At 42.0% G+C, this 21,951-nt stretch overlaps 1 protein-coding gene across 1 annotated transcript in view; it reads right to left on the bottom strand.

Annotated features, from left to right (window-relative positions):
* Nucleotides 1–18,159: 18,159 nt before the first annotated feature.
* The window catches only part of cbarpb (CACN subunit beta associated regulatory protein b), a 198,197-nt gene continuing 194,405 nt past the window's right edge, over nt 18,160–21,951 (bottom strand). Inside the window, exon 10 of the mRNA XM_068016255.1 lies at nt 18,160–20,530. Coding sequence (XP_067872356.1) covers nt 19,246–20,530 — 1,285 coding nt within the window. The 3' untranslated portion in view covers nt 18,160–19,245. The remainder of the gene's footprint in view (nt 20,531–21,951) is intronic.

Raw genomic sequence — 21,951 nt, 5'->3', positions numbered from 1 at the left:
AGACAGTTTGATTTGGAAGTATGGGGCTAGATTTTCCCCCTGTGCGGTTTCAGGCGACCAATGAAGCATACCAGCCCCATTCTGTCAATAGGTGGCATGGTCCATTTTAGGGCTGTCCTTTTGGCCTGGAAAATGGTAGATTCATTGGGAAGGGCGGAGGTGGATGGTGGTGAGGGAAACAAATCTATGATATAGATTTCCACATCAATTTAAGCTACGGAGGAAGAATACTGCAAAAGCACTGCTAGAATCCTTAAACGTAATTGTACCATAATATGTTCTTACAGCATTGCTTTGTTATTACAGAATTCAATTACATTATTTTTAGTACTGTGTATACACAGATTCACTGAATCACAGATTACATATGGTCTTTGGAATGAATATGCTTGATGGGTACATTAATAGTCCTTTTCCCATTCCATGCTTCTTGTTACAATTCAGATTTCCTTCTGCCTGTCTTTGTTGATGTTTCTGACCAAATGCAATTGTCATGAGTAGACCTTCATCTTTTATGTATGCCATGAATAGAATGAACTTGCCATAAGATTAACAATTCTCTCTACATTGTGATCTCAAAATTACATCAATTGTTCTATCAAGGGTCTTTGAAGAAATGCTAGCATCATTTATCATTCAACATTCATGAGGCTTTTTAGTAGTTAATATTCAATATTCATTACATATGCAAAATATTGGGCATGGATTTAAAGAATAACCCTACTGTCTCTCTAGAGTTTGGAAAAAGTGTACTAACCAAGTAAAGTAATTTCACAGAATTCAGCAATTTTTACAAATAAACCAAAGGCTTAAAAATTCTGTTGAATTGTTTGGTGGGTACATATCATGCACGGACAGCAACTTCATTCCATTCCATATGATTCAATGTCAAGTGTCTCAGCGAGATAGCAGTATAAAACAGCTTCAAGAACTTGGATAACAACTGCCCGATTTCCACATTTAATTGCTCACATGTGGCTGCTGGAAGTGCTGTCTGATTTAGCCTCATCATTATTTCTATGGCATAATCTGAGCTATGTCACTACAGGGGGAAGACTCAGCCCCACATTCGCCTCAAAATATATCTCTATGCTTATCTTGCTCTTATTTCTTCTTATGTGTGAAGTATGTAAGATAATATATATATAATATATATCTATTTCTCAATGACAACTCTCAGAGCAAAACACTAATCAAATAATTATAATTGATTAGCATCCTTTCACGTTTTTCTGATTTTGCTGAGTATTAGTGAATACTTTATTAACACTGAGTGTTTAATCAAGACAGTCCTGATGGCAGTCTTTGTGGGAATTTGCTGGGAGCAGTTACTGAAACTGTCTGCATGAGGTACATTAATTAACAATGGAGATTTAGTCATTAACCCAATGTACCTCAGCTTCAACACTGCCTGTTCAATTAGCTCCGACACAGGGGATTATCTGAACTACACTTCCAAGCAATATAGGCCTTTCTTCCTATTGAACTACCAAGCAAAATGGATGTATACAGTTGCTGTAGATTATCAGTTAGATAATTAATTACCAATTTCCTGATTAGATTTTTAAAAAATAAATATTATGACAGAAAATTAATGAGTGGAGATTGAAAAGACATTATTTCCACAGATATACATTAAACCAGTTATTTCTTGTTTGAAATAAATCATAAACTAAAGAATATACAAAATATCAAGGATAAGGAATGGTCATTTTAGTCAACTGAAAGTTACCACCATTGCTAGCACGCTCACTCCAACTCTTCCCAGGAGTTACTTCACAATCCGCACCCATTCGCAAATCCCATACCCGTCCACATCCCATCCAGATACACTACTCCCAACTCTCCTGATCACCAAATTCTTCAATAACCAAAATCCCATAGACATTCGTCACCAGTTACATTACCACATAAATATCAATACAATTTACATTTATATAGCAACTTTAACATACACAAAAAAAACCCCAAGAGGTTTCACGGGTGTAATATGAAAAAAATCCCCAAACTGTGCTGAAAACTGAAGACTGCTTAAGAGAAATGTCATGGGAGATCCACTATCTTGCATATTAATTTGAGGCTTATCAGTCATATTTTGTCACAATCAAATTTCTCTATCTCATTAAAAACAGTATAAAAGGGAATGAAAGGCAATCATTTTCTATTGAAAAACATAAACTAATCATTCATCCTTGATTTCTTCTGAACGTGTGGAGGAACTGCCAATTTAGGTGTACTTGCCAATTAAGAAACCATTCCCAAACACCAGAAAATTTCCACTAATTAATCTCGGGATCTGTCTAAGTGCCAGAGCTTGTAATTGGTCTCATGTGGTGACTATTTACTTTCCTTATATTAAAAGGAATAGACTCTTCACTTTATCAGCAGAATAATACATCATGCTTCGTCCTTACCAAGGGTAATATCACAACTGCTAGTCTAATGCAAGTATGGTTAAAATTTAAAATAAACTCTTAAAGATTAAAAAAGATTTTTCTTAAATGTCCTTTAAGGGATATTGTTGTCATTTTAAGGAGGTTTGTTTCCTGAAACAGTCTGTTCCCAATGATACATAACGGTGCTGGCCGGATTCGACCACTAATGGTTTATATTGCAGCAAAAGGCAATGTGAATTTTCATGATGCATCTTTTGCCTGGGGTTGTTTCTTTTTGCAAATATATGTTTTTAAATTCAGAGAAATGCTTGATAGTACATGTGACAGGATTGTGAGTGATGCCCTGTCAGAACACACAATGGAATACACACTTGGTTCCGCTCATGAGGAAGAATTACATGACTTATCCATTACCTCAGCACTCAAGACGCATTAGATTGTGTGTTTAAAAACACCATTGAAAGGGCTAGACAATGCTTTTCTCAATCATGCCCCTCTAAACTTGATACTACCAAACGTAGGAGGCCAGATTATTCTGTGAAAATAATGGTGAGGCTAGTTGCGCTCACCATTATTAATACATAAATTGGACAGCAACTTCTGGTGACCATGCATGCGCAGTTACAAGTGGAAATCAGGAAGTTTCTGTCCGTGATGCGATGTTCCCCTGTGAGGTTCTTGCAAATGGCATCTCACCATCTGATTCACCATTAAAATCTATTGAACAGTGTGAAGTTGCTGTGCTTACTTCACAAATACAGACTAAAATCACCAGAAAATGTTAGGGCTTGTCCACTCCAGGCTAAGTACCCTCTTAACGATGTGGCAAGTCTTAATTACTGTGAAATGACCTCTCTGGCGCTGAAAATTAACTTTTATAAGTGTGGAGTCTCATTTTTTCAGTATTTGATTATTGTCAGACAATTAAAAAAAGTTTTGTTTTTACTTTTTCTTTCTGTCTCTTTTACCTCTCTCTCTGTCTAGTCTTTCTTTCCCTCTCTTTATTTGGCTTTCTGTACCTGATTTGATATTGAATTAAATATTCTAACCGGAACTTCCTGGTTCAGACTCTGCACTGATCAATAACAATTCTTCAATCTGATTGGTTGAGGAGATACTTGCTTTGTTTACACAGGTCCCAGATGCTTGTAGAAGGCATTGCACTGTTTGGATGTTTGGCTGACAGGATCTTGCCTTGGAAAAACCAGTAGAAAGTCCTTGGTCAAGAGCACGAATAACAAACAGCTGGCACCACTTCGAGCAAAATCCAGCCCAAAATTTTCTTGAAATTAGGAAGCAAAGGAGAATGCCAATGTAAAGCTACAATAAGCAGGAACTGTTCATTTTGGTTTTCCCAGAAGTATATAATTAAGTTTACTCCTCTTCAGCGTGCATTGTTAACTCTTGTTAAGTGATAATGTGGCTCAGTTGTAGTCCTCTCAATTCTGAGTCAGAAGTTTGTGGATTTAAGACCCACTGTAGGATTTAGGCTGCCATTTCAGTGCAGTACTGAGGGAGTGTTGCATTGTCGGAGGTGCTGTCCTTCTGATGCAACAACAAACCAAGGCACCATCTGCCTGTTTGTGTTGACTGTAAAAAATCCTGTAGCACTATTCAAAGAGATGGGAAACTCTTGTCATTCTCTGGCTAATATTCCTCTCTCAAACAAAAGCAATAGATTAAATAATCATTTATCGTATTTGCTGCTTGTGAGACCTCGGGATAATTTTTAACAGCCAAATTAACATTAATGAGGCACTGATAACCTAAAAACAGGATCGGTAGACTTACTGCGTTCCCCACTGCTATTTTTAAAGGGGCATACTGCTGGGTGGCAGACATGTCCACCTGTTTCAAGTGGTAGGACCTATTAATATGCAAATCAGAGCCTATGCCACACACAGAACCCTGATTCCAATTTTGGTAGAGAACTGGGATTGCTGCAGTGTTCCAGTGAACATCAACGCAAGCTCGAGGAACAGCAAACTCTGCTTCTCTTTCTAAAGATTCTGAAGGAGTTTGACAGGGTAGAAACTAAGAGGTTGTTTCCCTTGCCTGGGAAATGCAAAACACGGGGGCACATTCTCAGGATAAGCAGTTGATCATTTAGAACTGAGATGAGGAGAAATTTCTTCACTTAGAGAGTTGTAAACCTTTGGAATTCTCTACCCCACAGGCTTGTGGCTGCTCTATCATTGAGTATATTTAAGTCTGAGATGGCCAGATTTTTCGTCTCTCAGTGAATCAAAGGACATGGGGAGTTGGGGGGGGGAAATTGGGGTTGAGCCTGAATATCAGCCATGATCATAATGATTGGTGGAGCAGACTCAAGTGGCAAAATTGACTACTGCTGCTACTATTTCTTTTGTACTTGCCATCAATATATAGCACAGGTAGTCAATTATGAGTAAATAATCTATTTGGGTACTGCTGTCGCACACTGGTCTGAATTTAGTAAGTCCGCCGTGGGTCCCGGAAGTGGGCACCGTTCCCACAAGCCACGTGGGCGGCCAGCCCACCACGATCATGCGGGCGGGCGGCCGCTTTGCATAATGAAGGCACAGGCCCCATCCAATCACACGGCAGGGATGGGAAACAAGACACCAAATACAGTGTTAGATGACTCTGGAGCAGGTGCTGGCACCATATTTAAAGCCATGCCAGCCCTGCTTGCATTACCTCTTTGCACTCATTTTCTGCTAGTTCAACAAAACTGAGACTCTGGACCTCCCACCACCTCCCTCCGAAGTGGATCCCACAGGATGGCAGAGGAAAGACACAGGGTGGCCCCATGGTTTACTAATGCCTCCCTCCAGATACTCCTCCAGGCTGCAAGGGAAAGGTGTGAAGTTGTCTTCCCCAGCGACGGCAAGAAGAGGTCCTCCCGCCTGACCAAGCAAGCCTGGATGGAGATCGCTGAGGAGATCAGCAGCTATGGGGTCACCCCCTGAACATGGGATCAGTGCGGCAAGAGGGTCAATGACCTCCTTCATTCTGCCAAGGTGAATGCTCCACATGTCTCGCAAGTGGCTATGCAAGAGAAAGTGGGACATGGGAGGGAGGCACTACAACGGTGATGGCAGAGGGGGTTAGGCATCACTTCATCCTGACAGATGCATGGCTGCATCTCAACCACAGGCCACTTTCTTTCACAACTCACCCCCATTAACTCCCCTGAGAGTGGATGGGAGCATGTGCTATATGTGATACCCCAGTAGGCGATGAGGGGCTGACACTAGCAGAACTGCCATGTTGATCTCTCTGTGGATATGACTATCTCCATCATTCCACTTGCAGGGCAAGAGGGCCCATAACAGGAGAGAGACCACCTGGACAGGCAGAAGCATGCCAGATTTTTGGCCTCTTTCCACAGCGGTGGAGGAGGTATTAGAATTGGCAGGGACCCAGGGCAGTCACTCTATATCAGATGGACAGACTGGAGTCTCCGTGCGAGAGTAAGGATTATCTTCCATCGACATACAGTTCACTTCTGGAGACCCACATCATGAATAGTTGGTATGATGAGGTCTGCACAGCCTAACCCACACGTGTTTGTGTTCTCTCATGCAGGTTGGCGGACACAGAAGACTCAACCGGAAGGGGGACAGCTGTCCACCTCTGAGGAGGTGGAGCACTCAGAGGATGCACCAGCTCATGACTCTCCTGCACCTTCCACCAATGCAAATAATTTCACCTCTATGGGTTTCTGCTTGGCTGTAAATCAGGATCACAAGCTGGTGAGAGAACTGCACACACGCCTGAGCTACTGGCTGAGGCTGTGACAGCCGAGGCCTCTAACAATTTGAGGACTGTGGGTGGGCACGGCCATGCTGAGCCTCAGGCTTATGATGAGCCTCTGATGTCAACACAACAGGGCATGCTGGAGTTGCAGAGAGAGGTAAGGCAACATATGGCAGAGATGCTAGAGGCCATGCGCAACCAGGAGTGGATGATGGAGGAGTCCATCCATGTCATGAGTTGAGCCATGTCTCAGGTTTGTGATTTCCTGGTTTCCTCCATTGAGAGGTTGTCGACCCTCATAGAGAGCCAGATCCCACAAATGCGCGCAGACCTGTGCACCATTGCCTTGGCCATGAGCTCTATGCCGCAGTGGCAAGGCGAAAGAAGGGAGTTTCAAGTGAGCCTTGAAAGGGAGGAGGAAAGGCTGACCTCCAGAGCTGGGGGCTCCCCACAGGGCACTCTGAATGTGGACAGCGGCTCCTCAGCCCCTCTGCCAGTGAGCCCAACGCCAGTAGTCGTGATGCTGAGGACAGTCCAGCACCAGTGCAGGAAACCCTCAGGCAGCTGGGGCCCTCCAGGTCTCAAACAACCAGAGGACGTCTGCCGAAGTCATCACACACCAAGGGGCAGCCTGATCAGCAGCCTGCCTCCACTGCCTCCAGCCCAACTGCTAACGATGGGTTCACACCTCGTAGAAGTACTTGCAAAAGTATAAAGAAAACCACCTAGAGACACTTGGAGATTCACAGGTGTTTGAGATTTGATATGTACTGCATCATATAAAGTTTTTTTGTTTAAGCAATTAACCGTCATTAATTGTGAGCTGCTGACTTCACCCTTCCCCTTTGTGGAATGAAGGCATAGTCCTCATTTGAACAAGATCGCCCATGGGCACTAGTGCGTTGTTCAGCTGGACACTAGCCACAGAGCACAATTAGAAAGGAGGAGACAGACTGCATGCATTGAGGTGAGTCTTTCTTGATTTTATTTTGAGTGGACATCGTGGTGACTGGAAGTGGATAAGTATGAGATTGTCTCTTGCCTCCTTGGCCCGTAGCTCAGTCTGCCCGGTCTCCAGTACAAGGGCTTCAACATCCAGTGCTACTTACTCATCTCCCTCCTCCATGTCCTCTTCGTCAATGGAGGAGTGTCACTCAGTCATGTCATCGTCATGCAAGGCCACCCCCCTCTGTAGTGCTAGATTCTGAAAAGCACAGCAAACCACAATGATATGCAAAACCCTTGCTGGGGCATACTGTAGGGCTCCGCTGGACTGATCTTGGCAATGGAATCCAATAGCCTGCTCGATGGTTTCTTGGGTGAACCCATGCAAATGTTATATATACTTCTCCTCCACTGCATTGCAAGGGTGCCTCACAGGCATCACTAGCCATATCTTCAATGGGTAGCCCTTGTCCCTGAGAATCCATCCCTGAAGGCGAGCCGGGGGAACTGAAAAGCTGAGACACCTGGGACTGTCGAAGTTTGTAGGCATCGTGGGAAGCAGAAACACACCGCAAGGAACGTTTTCAGTGGTTGCAGACCAGTTGAATGTTAATTGTATGGAAGCCTCTCCTGTTGATGAAGGCGGCTGGCTGGTCCGTTGGAGCCTTGATGGCCACATGCATGCAATTTACACCTTCCACCTGGGGAAATCTAGTGATGGCTCCGGATCCAATAGCCCTCTCGGCCTGACTGTTCGGGTTGGTCCGGTAGTGCACATAGTCACCGGCCCTCTTGAACAGGTAAGCTGTTGCCTGGGAGATCCCACATATGTCCCCAGTGCATTCTTGGAATTATCCAGAGATGCATAAAAGTTTAGTGCCACATTTATCTTCAGGGCCACAGGCATTCGGTGACCCCTGAATTCCATAGGTTGCAACTCGTCCTGCAGCATGGCGCGTAAGTCAATGAAGGCCTGCCTGGAGAGCTATAGTCTTCACTGACAACGCCGCTTGGACAGTTGGAGGTAGCTGATCTGAGTCTGGTACACTGTCTGGTGGGCCCTTCTTGGCATGGCCAACTGCTGCTGCTCTCGTCGTGGAGCTTCACGGGCAGGCACAGCTGCTTCTTGGCCCTCCCTCCAACGGAGGTGCCGCATCATGCCATGGGGGTCCAAAAAGACAAGTTGTATGAGACACATGCCAGGTGATCATTGGGCCTACAGAGCACTGTTGATGCTCAGACAACCCTGCCTTAGCATCAGAGCTTTTGCTACTTCTCCTGGCAGACTCCCTGATTGCCCTCCGCGCCCACCCCTGCTGATAGCCGACCCTCTCATCCAGCAGTATGGGCACCCAATCCTCTCACCCAACAGTTTGGTCACTCGATACAGCCACCCAAACCCAAGGCCCCCCGCCTTGCAGACTACCTGAGATTCTGCTCAGCCCGCACTCGCACCCGAGACCCCAACCCCCCTGCCCTTGCACAGCACCAGAGAACCCGATTCCCCCTTCCAGAGCGCACAGCAATGTAGGTCAACAATGGCCTCCGCACCCCCCTCTTCCCCTATGCAGTGCTGGACATAGCTGCCCACTCATTGTGGCATCGAGGCAAGCCCCCTTGTTAAATCGCAATAAATTAGATGCAAATGTATTAAAAGTAAGTGCTCTACAATTTAAATTACATTCCCGTCCTGTCGGGGAGATGATGCCACCTTGGTGCTTTCCTGCCGCTGACTAAATCCGGAACTGAAGTCACGATGCCAGGATTTCCGGGCGGTGCTTCTGATGCGATTCGCCATCCTCCCACGCTACCATTCCCCTTCCAAACGGCCACACTAAGTTCAGCCCACTATTTTCTGCTTCTTCACTATCACTATGCATGAAGAGGTAGATCTAACATAATGTGAAAACTGTAGAGCATCTGTACAACATGGTATGTATCATCAATCTCCAAAGGCATCGCCTGTTTCAAGTTCCTCTTTTTGAACAGATTTACAACAGCTTTCTCTTAAGGAGCTAGCTGCTTTGTGAGTGGGAGTGTACCACCAGATCCATGGCGCTACCACTGATCAAATATAAGTTCAGTCTATAAACATAAAAGCAGTGCACCCCGATTTTAACTCTGTGTAGGTGAATGGAGTTTGAGCGAGTTAAAATCTCGCCTGGAAGAGTGGGAGATTTAGTCCCTGGAAATTCTTTCATGATGCACAGCCATAACCTCCCTGTGGCGTGTGATTTGCATACTCCAGAAATTTTCACTTCGAATATCTAACTTGTAATCTGTCCTGTGTCACTATAGCAGGAATAAACTAGGTAATTACAGGCCAGTGAGTCTAACATCAGTGTAGGGAAACTATTGGAAAAAATTCTGAGAGACAGGATTAGTCTCCACTTGGAGAGGGAGGGATTAATCAAGGATAGTCAGCATGGCTTTGTCAGGGGGAGATCATGTCTAACAAATTTGATTGAATTTTTTGAGGAGATGACTAGATGTGTAGATGAGGGTAAAGCAGTTGATGTAGTCTTCAATAAGGCTTTTGATAAGGTCCCGCATGGGAGATTGGTTAAGAAGATAAGAACCCATGGGATCCGGGGCAATTTGGCAAATTGGATTGAAAATTGGCTTAGTGGCAGGAGGCAGACGGTGATGGTCGAGGGTTGTTTTTGCAAGTGGAAGCCTGTGACCAGTGGTGTACCGCAGGGATCAGTGCTGGGACCCTTGCTGTTTGTAGTGTACATTAATGATTTAGACGTGAATAAAGGAGGCATGATCAGTAAGTTCGCAGATGACACGAAAATTGGTGGTGTCGTAAATAGTGACGAGGAAAGCCTTAGATTACAGAACGATATAGATGGGCTGGTAAGATGGGCAGAGCAGTGGCAGATGGAATTTAATCCTGAGAAGTGTGAGGTTATGCATTTTGGGAGGACTACCAAGGCAAGGGAATATACAATGGATGGTAGAACTCTAGGAAGTACAAAGGGTCAGAGGGACCTTGCTGTACTTGTCCATAGATCACTGAAGGCAGCAGCACAGGTAGATAAGGTGGTTAGGAAGACATACGGGATACCTGCCTTTATTAGCCGAGGCATAGAATATAAGAGCAGGGAGGTTATGATGGAGCTGTATAAACCACTAGTTAGGCCACAGCTGGAATACTGTGTACAGTTCTGGTCACCACACTATAGGAAGGCTGTGGTTGCACTAGAGAGGGTGCAGAGGAGATTCACCAGGATGTTGCCTGGGCTGAAGCATTTCAGCTATGAAAAGAGACTGGATAGGCTAGGGTTGTTTTCCTTAAAGCAGAGAAGGCTGAGGAGGGACCAGTTTGAGGTATACAAAATTATGAGGGGCATTGATAGATAGGAAGAAACTTTTTCCCGTAGCGGAGGGATCAATAACCAGGGGGCATAGATTTAAGGTAAGGGGCAGGAGGTTCAGAGGGGATATGAGGAAAACAATTTTCACCCAGAGGGCGGTTGGAATCTGGAACACACTACCTGAAGGGGTGGTAGAGGCAGGAATCCTCACAACATTTAAGAAGTATTTAGATGAGCACTTGAAATGCCAAAGCATACAAGGCTACGGGCCAAGTGCTGGAAAGTGGGATTAGAATAGATACGTGCTTGATGGCCAGCACAGACACGATGGGCCGAAGGGCCTGTTTCTGTGCTGTATAACTCTATAGAGCTTTTTTTGCATACATCTAATAACAACTAATTTCCTTCATAACCACGTATGTTCTGGACATACTGGGCACTTCTATTCATATCTTCTCTTTGTGCTCTTTTTGAAGTCTTGAGGCTTCTTCTTTATCCTTTGTTAAGTCTTCTCAGCCAATGAAAACTTCAACTCTGTGATTTCCTGCCATACTTGTACTGTCATGGGCCAACCTTCCCCACCAAAACTCTGTAGCTTGAATGCATTGATGAGCAGAGCCTCCAGAATCTGAAAAAGGGCTTTTCAAAATGGTCTTTGATTCATTTGTCACATGTTTTGCACAATTCACAGCTGGCAAGTGATATTTTTGACATTCTTTCAAATTGAATGGTTCTATAGTTGCTTGGGAAATCTCAAAGGACCATGACTGGCTTTTTTAAAAAAAGCTGCCAATATAATTGCATTCTGATGAATGGCACATCTCTTAATTGTGAGTGCAGATAATATTGTTAGCAAATCATACATTTTGATGAAGTAAAGGCATTTCTTCCATTTTTCTTAAACAGAGGAAAATATGGCCTACAGCCTTGTATCTATTGTTTGAGTTTGAACTTCTGGTTTAATTCACTTAGATCAAAGCGATTCCTTTTCATGATTTAATAACAGGCCTGTTTCAGTGCTGTATCTCTCTATGACTCTATAACAGCTCTTTTTTTGAGGGGGAAAAAACCCTTCAATTGTTCTGTTGTATAGCTTTGTACAATTAGTGCGGATATCTTCCAAGGTGTGAACCATTGTATTGGGGACATTGGTCAGTCTGTGGTTCATGGTAAATATGTAGGAAGCACATAAGGTTTCTAGGAGAGTCTCTTCATCAAAGGCTTAGACAAAAGTGTTGGGTTTGACATCTGAACGGGTTAAAAGCAGGAGTCCGAAATAGCACTGGGATTCTTTTGAAAAGCAATTGCACAAATCATACGAGCAGTCTTAGAAACAGTCCTTTTTTAATGTAAAGAAGATTTGAGTAGCAAAGAATGAAAACAGCAACACTTCATAAGTACTTCATTGGCTTTAGGATGTGCTGAGAACATAGAGGGTATATAAAGCGTAATACATTCTTTCTCCTATTTTGTAGATCTTCCTTTTGCACTTCTACTAGCTTATGGCAGGAGTTTGCATGAGGGATGTGGATTTTGTCTCTAAGTAACTTTGGTCTGTGTAGTAGTATCTACCATTCAATGACAAATTAGCAAATTAGAACAGCATTGTTTTAAATCCAGTCAGTAGATTATTGCAACTGGGCAAATTTTAAATTTATCATGCATTTTGCAAGAAACATACAAGGATAAGCTAATAGGCCATTCAGCCCCTTGAGCTTGTTTCACTGTTTAATTAGATCATGGCTGATCAGTACCTCAACTCCATTTTCCTATCTTTATTCCATATTGCTTTATACCTGTACCTAATAAAAAATATTGATCTCAGTCTTGAAAATATAAATTGATCCAGAATTCACAGTCTTTTGGAGAGTGAATTCCAGATTCCAGATTGTGTGAAAAAAGTGCTTCCTGATTTCAGTCCTGTTTAGTTTAGAGATACAGCACTGAAACAGGCCCTTCGGCCCAACGAGTCTGTGCCGACCATCAACCACCCATTTATACTAATCCTACACTAATTCCATATTCCTACCACATCCCCACTTGTCCCTATATATTTCCCTACCACCTACCTATACTAGGGGCAATTTATAATGGCCAATTTACCTATCAACCTGCAAGTCTTTGGCATGTGGGAGGAAACCGGAGCACCCGGAGGAAACCCACGCAGACACAGGGAGAACTTGCAAACTCCACACAGGCAGTACCCAGAATTGAACCCAGGTCGCTGGAGCTGTGAGGCTGCGGTGCTAACCACTGCACCACTGTGCCGCCCTAACTAAATGGCCTAGCTTTATTTTAAGATTATACCATCTTGTGTTGGGTTGCCCCACCAGTGGGAGTAGTTTCCTGATGTTTGCATCTCTTAATCAAGTTAAATATCTCGATTAGATCGCCCCTCGACCTTCTAATGTCAAAGAAATGCAAGCTAGGTTTATGCGACTTCTCCTCTAATTTAATCATTAAAGGCCTGGTATCATTCTGGTGAATTTGAACTGTATTCCTTCCAATATATATCAGAGGCCAATATATCTTTCCTGAGGTTCCATGCCCAAATCTGAACACCATATTCTAGACGCAGTCTGCCAAAGGCTCTATAAAACTGAAACATCACTTCTTTGCCTTTGAATTTCAATCCCCTTGAGATAAACTACACAATTTACATTGTTAGTGACATATTTTGACAGAAAAATTGAAAGTGATATTGACAGGCATGGACTGCAGAAACCCGCAAATTTCAGTTCCGATTGTGTAATTGTTGGGATGAGGTTTAGATGCAAGTTTTAATTCTTATTAATTGTCATATGCTGTTTTATGTCATGACATTGGTGTTTTAGCTGAAATAAATACTGTTTTATATTAGATGCTTTAGTTTTAAAAAGTATCTTCAAATAACATTCTTCTCTTACTGAGATGATGGGCTGAATTTTACCAGCCCCTTGACGCCACAGGTCGCGGTGGGGGGTGGGCTGGTAAAATTCTGCGGGGAGAGGCCTGCCTCGACCTTCAACATTGAGAAGGGCCCGCTGCATATTACCGGCGGCGGGGGAGGTGAGGCCACACCAAGGTCCTTTATCTGCATATGTAAATCAACCCAAATGACATGCAAATAGACTTACCTGCAGGCGGCGGCTGTCCCACGCCGATTTAACCGCCAATGACCGAGGGGGGGGGGGGGGGGAAGGAATAAAATCTTCAGGGCAGGAGGGGTGGAGGAGCCACTCTGCTCCCTCTATTTAAATCAGCTCCCGCACGTATTATCGGGGTGGGAGGGGGGGGGTGCTCAGGGACAGTGCAGCCACGCGGGATGCATGCCACCATTAGAGTGCGCCGCTGCGAACTGTGGCTCACTTGTAAAATTCAGCCCGATGTCTTTGCAGTTACAAATGCAACAATTTTCCCTTCCTTCCTGTATTGCCTTTGAGTTGCACAACAACTTGATAACACAACTGAGAACACAAGCTCCACTCAGAGTCATAGTCCTTTGTGGCACAGGAGGAGGTCATTCGGCCCATCGAGTCCATGCCGGCTCTCTAGGGAGCAATGCTGTCAGTCCCACTTCCCGACTCGATCCCCATAGCCCTGCAAGTCTATTTCTCTCAGGTGGCCATCCAACTTCCTCTTGAAGTCATTGATCGTATCCACTTCCACCACCCTTGTGGGCAGCGAGTCCTTGGTGATTACCACCCGCTGTGTAAAAAAAGTGCTTCCTCATATTCTCCCTGCATCTTTTGCCTTAAACTTTCAATCCATGTTCCCTAGCCAAATACAATTGTGGGATTATAGCAATTTTTGAAATTACATTTTCTAATATCAAGTCCCTGCTGTTTCTGTCCACTGCCACATTTTCTAATCTGTAATTTAAGATGTCAAATTTAAAACTCTAATCCTTGTGTTCAAAAGCCTTCAAGTTTCATCCCTCCCTATCTCCGTAACCTTCTCCAGCCCTACAACTCTCAGAGAATGCTGTGTTCTTTCAAATCTGGCCATTTGTGTATCCTAAAATCCCTCTCGTCCATCACTGGTGGCTATGCCTGCAGCTGTTAAGGCTCTAAACTCTGGATTTCCCTCCCTAAACCTCACTGCCACTCCACCTCCTTCTCCTTCTTTAAGACTCTGCTTAAAATCCACCTCTTTGATTAAGTTTTTAGTCACCCCTCCCAATATCTCCAACATTGGCTCAGGGTTGATTACTGTCTGTTTATGCTTCTGGGAAGCACCTTTAGATGTTTTTCTACATTAAATGCTAAAGAAATGTAAACTGTTGTACTAACCACTTGTAAGGTTAAAGTATAGCCAAATAGCATATAGAATGAAAACAGCATTTATTGATTTTTCAAGATAAAAACAGTGGCTTTCTTGCCACCCTTCAACTTATGGCATGCTAGTATCCGAACAAAACAGTTAGAAAGGGATATAAGAATTGGAGACAAAAGGGACAGACAGAGAATACTGCAATGTTCCTGACTGATAGAGTAGCATCAGTTTGGAGGAAATCCAGAAGCACAATAATTCCTTACCAAAAAATAATTGCTTCAGCCTAGAGCTGAAATTGTCAACCAGGGGATGTCTGCCGGCCATAATCACGTATACTTCAACTTGTCACCAGTATGTGGGAGATGTTGTTCATAATAGTTCAGTTCAATGACAGTGCTTCACACAACCATCAATGAAGTAATAAGATTTGCAGAAAAGGTTCAACTTCTGACAAGACCATCTAACCAGAAACAATATGGCAGACAACACAATGTTACATGATCCAGCATTTGCCTAATTTGTTACATGGTGACCACGGTACAGCAGCAGCAGCCACAAACTCAAGTTACAAATGCCACGATTATTGTACAATTACTGCCTGAAGGTAATGAACAGGGTTACTGGTTTACAGTGGCTGAATAGGTCAAATCCCATCTTTATTAAAAGGGAGATGAAAGGTTTTCAATAGTTTGGTAATTGCACTCCCCGATTCAATCGGTTTTCTCCGAAAGCTGAAATCCCAGTGGCCTGGGCGATGAACTATGCAGCACGAAGCCACTGAGCAGATTAGACCAGGTTCTCCTCATGTGATTCATGTCTTTAAACCTTTGCTTTCCCTTCTCTTGCAGAGACGGTAACCATTCAGATTGTGAAGGCTGTATTTGTAAACTGAAAATTGTTCGTTTCAATGTGCAAGCCTTCAGAACAATTTCCGTTCATTTCCTTAAACACTCAGCTTAAACTCAGGACCTAAAGGGAAAAAAAAGAATCAGGCAATTGTCAGTATTTACTCAGCAACATACAGTTGAAATTATAGCTATTTGTTGAATGTTACAAATTTAATATGTATATATACACAAATATATACAAATTTCCAAAACTACCTCATCAAATCTTAAAACGCTTGGTCCCCATATCACATCCACAACAGTTTGAAAACTATTGAATTTGAATGTATGTCACAATGGATCCTTAAGAGACTCCAAGTGTTGAGGAAAATAAAATGTTTAATTTAGAAAAAAATGTTTGCATTAAATAGCACCTCATAATGCAATCGGAATGTCTCAAAATGCTTCACCAATTACTTAGTTATAGAATACTTCAGGAAGACAATTTTTTTTTAAAAAAGGAAGTTATTAATAAAATAGTGGTTATGTTACAGATCTAACATGAGTATTCAAGAGTTAGTGCATAAACTCCATAGCTTTTTTTTCTTATTCCTGCCTTTAGTTTTCTCCAAACAGATTATCCTAATATATTACTGTCAAATTTATTACAAGGTGTTTCAAAGTTTGTGGCTCCCATTGATATTTACATTGATATGCAAATTGACCATCTGGTCTTAACGAACAGTGCCTGTGAACCACGGTTTGAACAAAAATAACTACGTGCAGAGTGGTGCTTCAAAGGTAATAATCAATTCCTAATGAAAGATATTTTACTTTCAAGATGTGATGAATGTAAAATTGAATTTGTTGGAGATTTGTGTGCAAGTCTCCAGCCCTTCCTTCCTTGCATTATGAAATATTAAATATTTCCTTTTGGGCCTTTTTTGACTGGCCTCCATGATTCCTTTAAGAGCCACTGGTTAGGCTGCTCAGGATTCAGTAATGCCATTCGGAGCTTGGCTAATGTTTGTAGGTTGGGCTTGGGCCTCTGAATTTCTAAACTGGTTATTGTTGTGTCCATTGTATGCCCATAAAATGGGTGTAACAATATTAAATTTAGATCCCTGTATCCTGTGATCAACAAATCCCCAAACCACTAAGTTCTATATTCATGTATCTTGAAATCAAGTTGTTCCACAGGAAGTAGCCTGACCTCCAATACTGAAGAACCTTGATTATCACTTTCCCCTGGTGGATAATGAAAATCAGCGCTCAAATCTTCCATCAACAGGAGTTATGAATGAACTTTGCTCTATATTTTAACCATTCCGAACATATTAAACTGCTGGATTCCTGAAGTGAGACACACGCCTGAAGCAAGAGTCTGATTGAGAATGCAAATAGTACAGGTGTGAATAATCAAGACTCCACCATACTGCAATTTACACAATTTTAGTTTTTTTTCGAATTATTCTTTGGCCTGCAAAGGTTGGTGGATAATTTGTATATAAATATAAACATTAATGATCAGGACTACAAAAACAGAAACATAAGTTTAGAAATGACTATTGCTTATATTCACTGAAAGCAAATCACATTCGTATGATATTCTTTTGTCTGTAATACAGGCATTTCACCATTTATTTTAAATGGCTAATGCCTCTGCTTTATAAATGATACAAATTGATTGATAGAAATTAAACCAAATTAAACTGTAGGGCTATGTAGCATTAGAAAGAAAATGAGAGCATATTTATATAACATTATTTTAGAACAAAAGACAAAATAAATCGTGTCATATATAGTGTTACTATCATCCCCCAATGCTAATCAATCTTAGACCTCAGTGGATGAACCAGAGCAGATGACATGAGTCTTTGTTTGTCGCATGTTCACCAATCAATCAAGCACCAGGGTCCTTAAATTTAGAACAAGGTAGTTCATTCTGAACGGCAATAGTGGGAAAGTAGCTTGACTATTTTTATGCTGAGGACCATAGTTGAGACCCACACAGAGCAGTGTAGCAATGGGAAGAATCACATGGTAAGTGCAGCTGGGTGTACTTTCCAAGAAGAATAAACATAAATAAAAGAGACAAAGACTTGACTCTAGTGATAAATAAGTGAAAGGCCTCATGATCAAGTGCTGGTAAATATTCTACATGGTGACAAAATTTGCTTAGTTAAGGGAATGGTTATTCGGAGAAAACCAGCTGATACCACTTGTACCAGAATATATCTTCTGACACGCACTTTGAAATGGTAAATAAGATTGGATTAGGCGGTCTGCAAAATTATCGACATCTCAAATATTGCTTATAATTCTCAGAATACAGCACAATCCACAAACCCGGTTAGGTGACACTTTCATTCAGCTATGGGTTTTTAATGATAAAAATTGTTATTGACAGATAGAGACAAAAAATGACAGGAAACTCCATTCCGTACAAAATTTTTCTTAGGTCTAATGTGTCATCAGGTGGTGTGTGTCATAGGATATCTGTTACAGGGGGCAAGTTCATCAGAACAACTGGAGTTACTATATTTCCTGTATATTAGACCCTCGCTCCACCACCTTCCCCCATGTTTCTTCTGGCAGTAACACAAGTTACAATCAAGTCACACCAAAAAGTCTTAATTTTGAATGAGAAAAGAATTTATTTATTTGAACATGGAAAGCAGAAAAACCCAATGAAATGGTTGTTCAGGGCTGGTTTTACAGTTAAGGTAAACAAAAAATAAAAACAGGAAAATATCTTTGTAAGAAGTTCTTTGTGACTCATATAATACCACATACATATTTTATAAAACTATTGTATATAATTAGTGAAACCTGTGAATCTAGCCTAAAGATATAACATAGATATTTAGTTACTGGCATATGTATTAGCCACCATATCTGAACTTTCAGTGCAACGTGATTGGTGGTGAACCAATCTAGTAAAAGCCTTTGGAAATAAGATTTTTAAGAGTGAAATTAAAATAAGAAAAAAAGTTGTCCATTTATTGCGTCTAGCCCATATTTAAATACAAAATAGCACTGTTTGTGTTTAATAATAATAAAACTACAGCAGACACTTTTACATGAGGGAATCAGTAACAGTGCACATCTTATTTAATGCTTTTAGGAATTAGCATTCTAATTCGCAGAACATGACACAAAACGATGATTACAACTTAAACAACTCCACAGAAATTGAACATCTAGGGGAGAAAATTATATTTTATAAAAATTTGAAAAGACTTCAAAAAATCTAAGTTACTTGCACTGGTGACAATATTATTATGTAGACTTGCAATTATAGAGGAATTGTTTTAATGATATTCTTAAGAATGAAAAGTATGCATGCAAACCTAGCAATGCAGCCAACTCTCAGAACAGGAAGCTTTTGATGTACAATGCTATTCATCTAGGGTTGATTTTTTTTTCCAATATTAAAAATATTGAAGGGTATTTTGGAAATACGGAAACAAAATATCAGCCAAACAATTTGAGTTGAAAGCTTTCCCCAGGTCACCAATTCTACCCTTTTATTCTTAAAAAAGCAAGCTATTCTTCTAATAAAACATTTATATGTACTAGGGATTAAAGCTCCACAGACATCTAATCATTTTTTGATGGAAAAAAACATGAAGCATGTTGTGTATTATAGCAGCAAACATTCTTTGTGTGTTAGTCCAGAGTGTCTAATAGTAAAAGACTAGCATCAACACGAGAATTTTACAAAAACAAACTGTGAACAACCTTTCCTCCACAAAAGGGCTAAACAGGGCTATGGTCTGGTGAAGCATGTGTGACAGCTACTACATAATCAACACAGTCCTTTGATTTCTTAAGATTAGTATACAGCCTGTCTTCAATGCTAGTAGTTAATTTGTCTATGGGATCTGCCCCTATCATCTGAGGCCCATATGCAAAGTTTGTGGAGCTATTTGTCTCTGTGAAGCCACTGATACGGCCTAAAGACTGTGGGAAGTCTGTTTGGTCTGGTTGTTCAGTTTGGTCAATGACATTTCCTTGCTCCGCCGTCTCTTCCTCAATTATTTGGATTCTTTCTTCGGTGTCAACACCGATATGTTCTGCGCCTGAAGGTTCTGCCTCTGAGTGTTTAGATGTTGGTGATTTGATGTGTTCCTGGGCACTGTCAGTTGGCTCTTCATCTGTCGCACTGACAATGCGTGGCAAGGTGCTCTGGTATCGATGGTCAAGTGGATAATTCACACTGTCGCCTCTACGTAGAGGCGTTCGGTGCCGTTCCAATGCAGGCGGATAGCGGATTCCAGGGTCACTGTATTGCTTGGTCCTCTGCCATTGCTTGCGTAGATGGATACGAGACCGGTGCTTTGACTTCAGTGGAGAATCATCAAATTGCGGGTCATGCCGGAGAAATTCATTGAATAAGGCATCTGTTTTCTCATCAATACTGTAATCCCTTCTATGCAAATAATCTCTAGTTACAAACATTTGGCCATATGGTGACCACCCAATGGGACTTTCTGGTTCACCTCCTACTGCTCCTTCTTCCTCTACCTCTTCACTCAAGGTTTTTGCATCAGAACTTTCAAAGACAGTTCCTTTGCGTCCAGAACTTGTGAAGAACCTTCTTTTCTCTGAAGCAGTTTTGTCCTTTGTTCCACTTTCACTGTCCCCCTTCAGAATTCTTTCTTCGAGTAGTCTAATGGGTGCCTCTATAGATGCATAGCCACTGTCCATCTGGAGCAGCTTTCTTGTGTTAGCCTCGCTGTCGCTGCCACGCTCTGATTCAACACTATCCTGTTTGGCTCGCTTGCTTACAGTTCTCTCTTCAAGATCTTCAGCTTCATCAGCCGTGTCCTGGGAAAGGGTACTGGGCAGGCCGCCCACTGAGCACACGCTCTCCGCATCACTTCGGACTGAATCCTTATCATTGCTGCTCTGGTCTGATGATATGTAAAGCTCGAGAGAAGCTCGAAGGTTCCAGATATCTCGGTAGATCCTCTGTTGATCTGAGCTCTCCCTCCTTTCAGCATTTTCACTCCCGTTTGGCAGAATCTCTGCCGCATCTAACCTGAAAGAAAACCAAGCTTATCTCAGGAAAATGTGGGACACAGCAGCACAGCATTTATAAAACTTAACTTCAACACAGCTTGGTTTTTTGCAATACGATTGTTATCTCCCTACTAGTAGGAGCTAGATTGATTTGGTTGGTTATGCTGGTTGACCATGCCAACTCACATTCAGATTTGAGATGCCAAAATAATTTATTTCTGTCCCCTAATTTCTAACCAGTGATTTGTAATAAAACTGCTTTCCCAAATGACAAGGCCTCTTTTCATAGCCCCGACACTGTGATGTCCATCCATATATAAAGATAAGCCAGCTTCATTTTAGAAAAAAAAAGATAATAGGCCGGGAAAGATGGGCACTACGTTCTCTGTGACCAATTCTGCTCCGTCTTTCACTGAAATGAGGGTGCGTCCTGCGGTTGATGTAATGTCAGGTGGTGAACAGCTCCATATCCTCAGGGTGCCCAGCTAAGAACTGGAAAGAAAAACTTACAATGCCTGCCTGATTGCATTCTGACTCAGCACTTAACCTTTGTCATTGGGATGGAGGTAGCACCTAAACTGATAGGCTACTGGCCAGTGTGTATTTTAAATTATTACTCTTGTTTACAAACCCTATTTCTAATGATCTCTTTTCCTATCTAATAGATTCTGTTCTGGACTGGAACTGTTGGTGAGAGCAACATTTTCTATTGAACTGGCAATGAGGTTAAAATTAACAGAACATGCACTGTTAGCGAAGACCATCATGGGAATATGTTTGCTCCATAGCAACAAGTCAGTGGGAAGGAGGGTTGATTGTCAGCACTCTACCTCCTGCACATGCTCAGTGGGAATGCACAAACCTCATTAAAAGGAAAACTGTAGGAAGTCATTCATGGTTCTACAGGTGTTTATTTGCACCTTGAATACGCTCATTCACGGTCTTCAGATCAGAAATAATCCTTCCAGCACCTTGATAATGCAGCCCCAGTTCTTCTGGCAAGAGGCACTCAACTTGCAACTTAGCTTTTTGCATGATAAAACCCCTTAACTTCAGGCTGCAATGCTTAATTTTCAACTTACAGAACATTTCCAGACAAGTGACTCAAGTCAAGGTTTAGAAATGCTGTTATACACACTCTCTCTCTCACACACACACACACACATTGTGTGAATCTGAATAAGGCTTCAGAGTATAAGGTAAAGCTGGCAGAAAACTGTAGCTAAAATATTTTCTGTTTGGACCATGGATGAGGCTAGGAGTGGCCAAAACAATAAACCAATGGAATGCAGTGAATTTGTGCAATGAACGGTTTGAATTCATCTTCTCTGCTTATGTCTGATTCTGAAGATGAGGTCATCCTTTGTGATATCGCTACCCACTTGTGTTACAAGTAGAGCCAGCAGTTTGAAATGAGGCAATCATTTTAGGAGGCCACAT

This window comes from Heterodontus francisci, chromosome 36, assembly GCF_036365525.1.
Source record: "Heterodontus francisci isolate sHetFra1 chromosome 36, sHetFra1.hap1, whole genome shotgun sequence".
NCBI lineage: Eukaryota > Metazoa > Chordata > Chondrichthyes > Heterodontiformes > Heterodontidae > Heterodontus > Heterodontus francisci.
This window is presented reverse-complemented; position numbering and strand designations above follow the sequence as displayed.